Source organism: Myotis davidii, unplaced genomic scaffold (genome assembly GCF_000327345.1).
Source record: "Myotis davidii unplaced genomic scaffold, ASM32734v1 scaffold1388, whole genome shotgun sequence".
Taxonomy (NCBI): domain Eukaryota; kingdom Metazoa; phylum Chordata; class Mammalia; order Chiroptera; family Vespertilionidae; genus Myotis; species Myotis davidii.
In genome coordinates, this window is record NW_006298864.1 from 69,395 (window position 1) to 79,989 (window position 10,595).

Consider the following 10,595-nt stretch of genomic DNA (forward strand, 5'->3'; position numbering starts at 1 on the left):
AAAGGAGAGGGAGAGAGAGATAGAAACATCAATGATGAGAGAGAATAATTGATTGGCTGCCTCCTGAGGTGCCTCCACTGGGGATCAAGCCCACAACCCGGGCATGTGCCCTTCACCGGAATCCAACCCGGGACCCTTCAATCTGCAGAGTGTCGTTCTATCCACTGAGCTGAACCAGCTAGGGCAGGACTCCTTAATTTAAAGGAGGTTGTCTGTGTTGCACCCTCCCCCTGTTGGGGGCATGAATCTATTTTCTCACGTAGGAACATTATATGGTTAGCTCTTGCATTTCTTCAGTTCTAAATTTATTCCATTTGTATTTTAAAGGACTGAAATCCTTCAAAAGGAAACAGTGCATTTATTTCTACAGTATAACAGTGTGTTTGGATGTGCTAACTTTATAACATTACCCGGGAACAGAGCTCAAAACTCATGAATAACCTGTCAGCCAAGCGTTTGCCTGAAAGATAGTTTCCCATCCTGTGCGTGCACACTCAGAAAAACATTAACAACCATTTCCTTTATCTGGTACTGTTCTAGGACCTATAGATGATGGTGATGAACTAAAAAAAAAAAGTTATTGCTACCTTTGAGCTAGCAATTTTTTCTTTTTCTCTTTTTTCCCTTTCTCCCTCCCTTTCTCCTCCCTCTCTGGCTTCCTAGCTTTGGCTGCCAGCAATTTTTTGAAAGGTAGATTTCATGCATATAGCAGTTTTACCCTTCAGCAAGTATAATCAGGGACATATACACTTGTGTTAGTTGAAAAGGATATACTAGTATAGTAAAATGAACAAAGTATCCTGATAATTTCTTGTTCAGATTGCATTTTATTTGGAGGAGGGAGGGATTCATTTTACTGGTACACACATAAAATAGAGTATGGGTACTTTTTAAAAAAATGTTCATGTCTTACCTTCTACCCAGATGATAAATTCCTTGATATAGTTTATAGATGATGGTATATTTCCCAGAACATAGCAAAAAAGAAATGAATTATGTGTAGAATTGAAAGATGGATGAATGAGCTATTGGACTAATGAAGATTATTTTTGTCACTGAAAGAATGGAGCTGCTGGAAAGAAAGTCTAATGATCGGTATTCTTTTTTTGTCCCTCTTTTTAATTTTTTAAAGTTATTTTTTTTGCCGAAACCGGTTTGGCTCAGTGGTTAGAGCGTCGGCCTGCGGACTGAAAGGTCCCAGGTTCGATTCCGGTCAGGGGCATGTGCCTGGGTAGCGGGCACATCCCCAGTAGGAGATGTGCAGGAGGCAGCTGATCGATGTTTCTCTCTCATCGATGTTTCTAACTCTCTCTCTCCCTTCCTCTCTGTAAAAAATCAATAAAATATATTTTTTTAAAAAGTTATTTTTTTCATTTTTTAATTTTTTTAAATAAGGATCAGTATTCTAAGAAACATTAAAAAAAAAAAATCCTGAAAAGAGGCTCCTGTCAGAATATAAAAGGGAGCAAATCAGAGAAGGAATAGGATCTGGAGAACAAACCCAATTAATGGAAGAAAATAATTTCACTAAAAATGGAGGACAGAAGGTGGAATCCTTTGGATGTCTTAGAGAGACACACTTCCATTTGTCCACAGGTCTATCATCTTTTAAGAGTTGCTACAATTTCAAAGATCCCAGTTACTCTGCTGTGATGAATTGAAACAAATTATATCAACTCCTCACTCTCCTGGGAATGGGGTCCTTTCCCCTCTTCTGTACTCAGGATTCTTTCTCTTGATCCAGTTAAGATACCAGCTTAGAAAACAGTGAGTCCTGCTTATAAGGGAAAAAAGTAGAATTTTGCCATGAAGTGGCTGTCTCATAATTGAATTCCCAACTCTGGGTCTTTGAGTAACATGTCTTAGAACATGTTTATTTGAGTGTTTGCACTGTGCCAGGCACTGTTGTGGACACGGGATACCCTGGAGAACAACATATGCAAAGTAATGGCCTCTAAGAGACTGCATCCAGGTGCTCTTCAGCAAAGAATCAGAAGTGACTTCAACTCAGACTTCATGCTCTTTACTTCTTGTCCTGCAAGTCTGCACATCCTATCATGGCAGTCAGCGTCTTTCTCACTGAAATTGTCAGTCAGGGTCCCGGAATGGACTTTCCTGAGGCCTGAGGACCAGGTGCGGAATTCACCTTTCAGAGGTTGGCATTGCAGGTAAATAAATGTTCATGGTATAGGCAATTTCAGATCGACCTCTTTAAGAAGAGCATACCAATTTGTATCGTCTACTGCTTTACCCCTCATTTTCTTTTATTATTATTATTTTTAAATATATTTTTATTCCAGAGAGAAAGGAAGAGGGTAAGAGAGATAGAAACATCAATGATGAGAGAGAATCATTGATTGGCTGCCTCCTGAATGCCTCACACTGGAGGTTGAGCCAGCAACCCAGGCATATACCCTTGACCGGAATCAAACCTAGGACCCTTCAGTCCGCAGGCCAATGCTCTATCCACTAAGCCAAACCGCCTAGGGCTCATAAAAATTATAGCTGTTATTAAGTATGCTGCTTGTCAGACATTAACTGTATATTTATTTAGTTCTCAAATGCTCTATTTCCATCTTCTTGTATTATAGGGAAACATTTGTACAGCAGGTCCTTGAATAATGTTTTGTTCAGGGTCCTTTATAACACTGAACTTAACTCTTGTTTATTTATATGAACCTGTGGTAAATAAAATCTGTTTCAGTAGATATTGTTTGGCTTAAAGTCACAACCTATCGATGCCGTTAATTGAGGACTTACTGTCTACAAGTCATCATTCTTTTTCTCCTTAGTACCTGTAGCCACATACTGCATACAGTTGTATGTGGCCAAAACTGAGAGCACTGAGATCAGGGTTTAGGGTTTTACTGGGGTCACTCTGCCTTGTATGGCTCAGTGATGGAAAACTAGAGTTGGGGGTGGTTGTATTAGCGGGCTAAGGCTGTCATAACAAAGTACTACAGACTGGGTCACTTAAAAGAAATTTATCCCTCACAGCTCTGAAGGCCTGAAGTTCAAGATCAAAGGTGTCATCAAGGTTGGTTTCTTCTGAGGCCTCTCTCGTTGGCTTGTAGATGGCCATCTTCTTTCTCTGTCTTCACATGATTGTCCCTTAATGTGTGTCTCTGTCCTAATCTCTTAGGAGGACACCAGATTGGATCAGGGCCCATCCTAACGACCTCATTTTAACTTAGTGACCTCTTTAAAGACCCTGTCTCCTACCAAAAAAAAAAAAAAAAAAAAAGGACCCTGTCTCCTAACACAGTCACATTCTAAGGTACTGGAAGTTATGACTTGCACATATGGATTTTGGGGAACACAATTCAGCCCATATTTGTCCGTGGTATTTGTCAATAAATGCCATTCAAGTTTGGAAATTTATATCGGGCTAATTACTGGAGCTCACACGTCATCAGTAAGCAGTGCTGTCTTTTCCAGGTTTGACTACAGGGGAGGGTGTGGTCAATATCTGGGGAGGCCCATGTGTGTCTGTGGTTGAGAGGCTGAAGCTATGGAGGCCCAAGACCCCTGTGCTGCTGGGACAGACCTGATGAATGTTACTTTCCCTTCAGTCTTTCAAGTAAGTCTAAGTTCATTATATATATATAATTGTATTTACTTAAATATATTTATATATCTATATATGTAGTACTATATATGTATAGTTTTACTTCCTGAATGATGGGGGTGATAGAGCTTTTGTTTTAATAAGGTGATTCCTTGATGGGGGCTGGTTACAAGAAAGACCAAGCTGTAATTAGAAGCTTGGAACTTTTTTAAAAATATATTTTTATTGATTTCAGAGAGGAAGGGAGAGGGAGAAAGAGAGAGAAACATCAATGATGGAGAGAATCGCTGATTGGCTGGCTCCTGCACGCCCCACACTGGGGACTGAGCCTGAAATCCGGGCATGTGCCCTGACCGGAATCGAACCATGACCTCCTGGTTCACAGGTCAACACTCAACCACTGAGCTCCGCCAGGCAGAAGTTTGGAACTTTCAACCTCATCTGCTATACTCTGGGGGAGGAAAAGGGCCTAGAGAATTAGTTCATAACCAGTTATTCATTTAAATATATGTATATATGTAATCATTTGACTCTTACCATATATATGAGATACATATAATAATAATAATCATTGGAATCTTTTCTTTAAAATGTATCCATGAATGAAGTAGGTAATTTTTTTAAAAAGTAAAGGCAACATATATGCATATACTTAATATTTATACATTATGTATATATTAGCAAACAAGGACGTTCCCTACTGTATTGCAGGTTCCCTCAGGGTTGATAATATGTGAGGAGGACTCTCAGCAAACTTGCTGTCTTCAAGGTTACATTTATTATAGAAAGGAAAGAGATTAAAATCAAAGGATAAAGGTGAAAGCACACCCCCAATGTGATTTAAGGTGAGGGCTATGGATCACATGGTATCATATGGAAATTGGAGGGGCTGGGGATTAAGGCACAGTGGTGTCCTACCGGAATCACATGATTGAGTCCCAGTAAAGACTGGACATCAGTTTCAGGTGGGCTTCCCCGGTTGGCAGAACTCCCCACCTACTGCCACACGCCTGTGTCGACCGAGAGAGGAACAAGGCCCATGACGCCCTTGGGGAGGACAGCTGGACGCTGCCCTTTATGCTTCTTCTCTGGGCTGATGCTAATCTCTAGCTTTGAGGTATTTTGGATAATTTCTAGTTCACTGATTATCCCTTTCAATACCTCTAATGTGCTTTTTAAAAATATATATTTTTTTATTGATTTCAGAAAAGAAGGGAGAGGGGGAGAAGGAGATAGAAACATCAATGAGGAGAGAGAATCATTGATCGGCTGCCTCCCGCACGCTCCACATGGGGGATTGAGCCTGCAACTTAGGCATGTGCCCTGACTGGTCATCGAACTGTAACTCCCTGGTTTATAGGTTGACGCTCAACCGCTGAGCCATGCCGGCCAGGCTAATGTGCTTTTTTTTTTTTTTTAAATATATTTTATTGATTTTTTACAGAGAGGAAGGGAGAGGGATAGAGAGTCAGAAACATCGATGAGAGAGAAACATCATCCTGCACGCCCCCTACTGGGGATGTGCCGGAAACCAAGGTACATGCCCTTGACCAGAATCGAACCTGGGACCCTTCAGTCCGCAGGCGAATGCTCTATCCACTGAGCCAAACGGGTCAGGGCTAGGCTAATGTGCTTTTAACACGCATGTGTATGCACCTGATTGTCTCTTTAGTTTCCTTTTCTTTAGACATACTAAAATATTTTATTCCCTACAACATTTTAAACCCACTTATTAAACATGTTGTATTTGAATAACTGTTGTCTCTGCCACCATTCTGATCCACCAAGCCTGGGAAGGCCCTTAATTAATTGTAATACTGTGTTTTATTAATCTTTATATCACCCACATATGTATCCTGTTTGGCCAATTGGTGCACATACACAGATATATGATTGATGGTTAGCTAGAGGATGTAATGGCTGTGCATTATAGAAATATCTAATTTGTTGAAGACTGGATTATAATAGAATATTCTAATAGTACTTTCCTTCATTCCTACAATTTTTTTTTACTTTTTAAACTGTTTGTACTGATGCAGCCTGTATGGTGAAAATAAGCAGAATGACTTCCTTTACATTCCTTCCGTATGTCAATAAAAGTGAAACACTTCCAATTAAACAGGACCGTGTTAATACGGGAATTGAAGATGTGGCTTTGGACTTCACCTGGGAGGAATGGCAGCTTCTGGACCCGATTAGGACCTGTGCAGGGACGTGACGTTGAGAACTACAGCCACCTGGTGTCAGTGGGTGAGGACAGCTCCCCTGTGTCACTCAGAGGGTCCCCGGTCAGTGGCCTTTCCTCCTAGCTGCTTCAGAGTCTCTGTAGTGCTCTCAAGTGATAGATTCTTGGACCCCTCTCTGGCTCCAGACAAGAGTATATCATGTTCCCTCTCCAAAGAGAAAAGCCTCCACTTTGCAGATGTGAAACTGTAGAATCTTTCAAATGTAGCATTTTCCCATCTTGACATCCTAGCCCAGTGATGGCGAACCTATGACACGCCTGTCAGAGGTGACACGCGAACTCATTTTTTTCTGGTTGATTTTTCTTTGTTAAATGGCATTTAAATATATAAAATCTCAAAAATATACGTCTTTGTTTTACTATGGTTGCAAATATCAAAAAATTTCTATATGTAACGTGGCACCAGAGTTAAGTTAGGGTTTTTCAAAATGCTGACACGCCGAGCTCAAAAGGTTCGCCATCACTGTCCTAGCCCAATGTCATGTGTTGGTCTTCTGTCATTTCCTATGAACAGGGTGTCAAGCCAGCAAACCAAACACATTCTTCAAGCTGGAATGAGGGGAAGAGCCCTGGACGATGGAAGACAAAACCCACAGTGGAACCTGTCCAGGTGAGAACCAACAAGACGGGCGGCCAGGGAAGGCATATGCTAGCTAGGCAGTCAGAGAAGGTGCCACATGTGAGAGTGAGGAAAGCTAAACAGCAGCTCCTCATATCCTTCTGGCCGCCGGAGATCTTTCTCTCTGGAGTTTAGAGGGAAATACACCCTTTTCTTCTCCTGAGATCTGATCCCATCTGGCCCCTGTTTATTTTATGTACATCTTGGATTTTTATTCTTTGACAAGTACTTTTTTTCTGTCAACTCATCTCTTTTGTTCATTGCCACCTGCCTCTTCCTATTTCTCCCACCTCCGTTGCTATGAAAGTCCACCTTCCAGGCCTCGTTCCAAACAGAGATCTTTGAGTTGAGCATAATCTTTCACTAGAGCATTTGGGAAATAGTGATTTCCCTTCCTACCATTCAACCCCATGTGGGATGCTATGCCCACACCATAACCTGATCTCTGGGTTTAGATGTTTCTTAGCATCTTGCTATAGACTAAATGTTTGTGTCCCCTGAATATTATATGTTAAAATCCTAACCTAGAGGTGATGGTTTTAGGAGGTGGGGCCTTTGAGAGGTGATTAGGTTATGAAGGCTCTCACCAGACACTGAATCTGCTGGTGCCTTGATCTTGGACTTCTCGGCCTCCAGAAATGTGGAAAATAAATTTCTGTTGTTTTGTGTTATGGCAGCCTGAACGAACTAAGACACTTGTCTTTGCCCCTCTCTGAAATTGTCCAAAGGTTCTGTTTTCCATTTCTTGCTCTGTTCTCATAATTCTTACATCTTTCCTCCATTCTAATAAGTTAAGCTATTATTCTTTATAAAGACTCCTAAATTCACATCTCCCTTATTGTTTTCTGATTTGCACACTTGTCCCATATATTTTACTGTCTCCACAGACACTCGTGACTGAATTCAGACTTTTTGTTCAAGGAATGAAAATCATCTTCCCTACAAGAAAATTTCTTCCACCTTTTTCTTTTTTTTAAAGTTTATGATCTTCTAACAATTTAGAAAGATGAATATTTAATAAAGTAGTTTAAGAATGAGCAGTTGTGCCCAACCGGTGTTGCTCAGTGGTTGAGTGTTGACCTAGAAATCAGGAGGTCACGTTGTTCGATTTCTGGTCAGGACACATGCCCGGGTTGCAGGCTCTATCCCCAGAAGGGGGCATGCAGGAGGCAGCTAATCAATAGTTCTCTCTCATCGTTGCTGTTTCTATCTCTCTCTTTCGCTCTCTCTAATCAATAAAAGTATTTTTTTTTAAAAAAACAAAGAACAGTTATGAAGTAGGGAGTTAAAGAGATGGTAAGGTTGAAAGACCCAAGAGAGTCTAATTCACCCGAAGTAGAACAAGAATGTCTCTCAAGAAAGATTTAGCTCTGAAACGTAAACATTATCTGCAGTTGTCATTTCATGAAGTAAGATATGAACTGAGGGACAGGTATATGATGATAGTGTTTTCTTTCTATACAGAGTGTGTGTGTTGAGAAACTCAATGTCTGTCTGAATACAAATGTACTGGGATTCTCAGGATAAGTAAAAGTATGATCTCCTTGGTTCAAATGGAGGAAAGTATGGGAAATAAAGGAGGTAAAATCCCCTTGGGATATATTGTAGAAGAACCTTATTTGTATTTTATTTGTTCACAGTCTTATCATTTTTAAGAGTTGCCATCATTTCAAAGATCCCATCTTCTCTGTGATGTGCTTCATTGGACATGTGACTTTCCTATCTTTTTTTTCATTCCTTCTTACTCCGCTGCTCTACCCAGTCATTCCCTTGATCCAATAAAGATGCCCTGCTAAAACACCTTGAGTCCTGTTTAGAGAACGAGAAATAAGAAATTTCAAGAAATAGGAAAATTCAGTCGCTGTCTTGTATTTACATCACAAGCCCAGGATTATTGGGTCAATTCACTCAAATATTTTAATCACCTGAATTTAGCCATCGCAATACTTATTTTATTCTGGGATGCAATCGTTAGGTAACTGAGAACAGGTGAATTTCACGACTGATTTGTGTTTTACAAGAATCACCTTGTAAAGGTGAGGTAGGATAGGCCAAGGGCATAAGCCAAGGACAGTTCTAGCATCTCACTTCAGAAACTGAACCATCAGAGCACTATTGATGGAGGAGTCAGAAGATGCAACTGACTTCCTGCTTTGACCTGTGGCTCCATTACTTTATCAGGAACATGTTGCAAATCATAAGGGCCTATGGGGTTGAACATAATGTGAGCAAGGAGATGAACTTGATGGCGGTGCCACAGCCCGCCTTCTCAGGATCTCCAGTGCCTCCTGGTGAGGGAGAGTATTCTAGCTCAGAGCTGCAGCCACTAGAAATGGGAGCTGAAGCAGGGCTAGAAATGGGTAGCAGGCCTGCAAATGGCTGGCCAAGACCTCTTGCTGAGGTGATACAGGTGCATAGGACTGTGGGAGATTCAGTTCTTTGAGGTCGTTTTATTTTTTGCATGTTCCTAGAAGTTCCACTTGCAATATCCAAAAAACAACCACCTGGAAGCAACCTAAAAGTCCCACTGATAAACGGTTAAACACAGTTTGGACTACCCGTACAGTGGAATATTGAGCAACCAGAGGAACAAACTTATGGATACTTCAAAAACAATTATGTTGCCCTAACCGGTTTGGCTCAGTGGATGGAGCCTCGGCCTATGGACTGAAGGGTCTGGGGTTTGATTCCAGTCAGAGGCCTGTACCTGGGTTGCAGGCACATCCCCAGTAGGGGGTGTGCAGGAGGCAGCTGATCGATGCTTCTCTCTCATCGATGTTTCTAACTCTCCCTCTCCCTTCCTCTCCGTAAAAATTCAATTAAAAAATTATGTCGTGTGCTGAGGGATAGGGGAGGATAGGGGACTGTCTTGGGCGGGGGGGGAAAAATGGACACATATGTAATACCCTTTGTAATAAAAAAAAAATTAAAAAAAATAAATAAATAAAAAATTATGTCGTGTGAAAGAAGGCAGATAAAAAGCGTTCATACAGTAAGAGTCTGTTCATAAAATACAGACTAATCTGTGGTGACAAGGCATTTGGGTGCCTGCTTAGGATGTATGGAGCATGTTTTGTGCTCGGGCGGTTAGAATGAGCTGGAAAGAGCCTCTACGTCCTTGGTTTTTGGTTTCTGCTCACGTTGTGATCGCTGTCCCCCTGACCGCCTCACCGCACCTGGTTCCTTCTCTACATGCAACGCCACCTACCGGGTGCGCGCTGAGCCCCGAGGCCCTTCGCTCTGTACGGACACCGCACTCCCCCAAGATGGCCGCGCCCACAGCGCTCTTGCCTTCCGGCGCCAACCCCACGCGGTTTTAGCGCCCCGCCTGCTTTTTCGTCAAACGAGCTTACGTTTTTATGCGACCTCGGAATCTCTTCGCAATTAGGCTAGTGGCTGAGGTGTCCAGAAATTATTTTCCTTTTCTACCGAGCTGAGGCGTAACGGCCGCTCGGAATGTACGCGGGGCCCTTTAGGTCCTGATGGGCTCCGGCCTTTAAAAATAGGCTTCGTTCACTGTCCCCTCCAACAAATGAATTTATCGCCACGTCACGGGCCTTCTGTGACCTCAGGCCTCCGAAAACTTCTCCACATTCCTATCAGGGCTGACGGGCCGGTCGCTGAGCAAAAGCCTTCTGTACGTCAGGTGTGCCAAGATGGCGGCCCCCAGGGTGCCGAGGCGACGGCGGCGCGTGTACATTACGTCACAAGGGAACGCCAGGAACCCGTATTCCGTTCTCCATAGAAACGCAGCAGAAACCCCTCGCGCCTTCGCCGAACATTCAGGAGCGGAGGCCAGAAGGGAGAAGTTTAGGGAAGTGAGTGAGGCCTCCAGAGGACGCTGCGGGCCCCGGAGGGAGTCCGATCCGGGCGTGGGTGTGTCCGTCGGCTGCTGGGTGGGTGGCAGCCCCTGTGAGTCGGTGAAGGTAGCGCCGCGCGGGGAGCACCGAGGGATCTCCTGGGTGTCTGTGAACGGGGTGTCTTTGGGGTCAGTCGTGGGGGTGGAGGTGGGGTGGGGGGTCGTCGCTGGTGGTCAGATCAACGACCGAGAGGTCAGGGCTCAGGGTCTTCGTGGGCCACTGTCTGCAGGTGATTGACAGCTCGGCGAGCTCTAGAGTTTGTCAATGACACGGCGTTGCGTCTGGGTCAGGCTCTGTAGTTGA

The 10,595-nt window shown here is 43.0% G+C and overlaps 1 protein-coding gene and 1 long non-coding RNA gene across 2 annotated transcripts in view; both read left to right on the plus strand.

The window, feature by feature from the left end:
- The window catches only part of LOC102771014 (zinc finger protein 28 homolog), a 39,355-nt gene that overhangs the window by 11,396 nt on the left and 17,364 nt on the right, over positions 1-10,595 (plus strand). The window contains exons 5-6 of the mRNA XM_015570971.1: positions 8,614-8,723; positions 10,036-10,250. Of these exons, the coding sequence (XP_015426457.1) occupies positions 8,614-8,723; positions 10,036-10,250 (325 nt within the window). The remainder of the gene's footprint in view (positions 1-8,613; positions 8,724-10,035; positions 10,251-10,595) is intronic.
- Positions 4,280-7,469, plus strand: LOC107184777. Its single transcript, XR_001515684.1, has 4 exons — positions 4,280-4,384; positions 5,691-5,818; positions 6,328-6,423; positions 7,320-7,469. It is a non-coding gene; the product is annotated as an uncharacterized LOC107184777 (long non-coding RNA).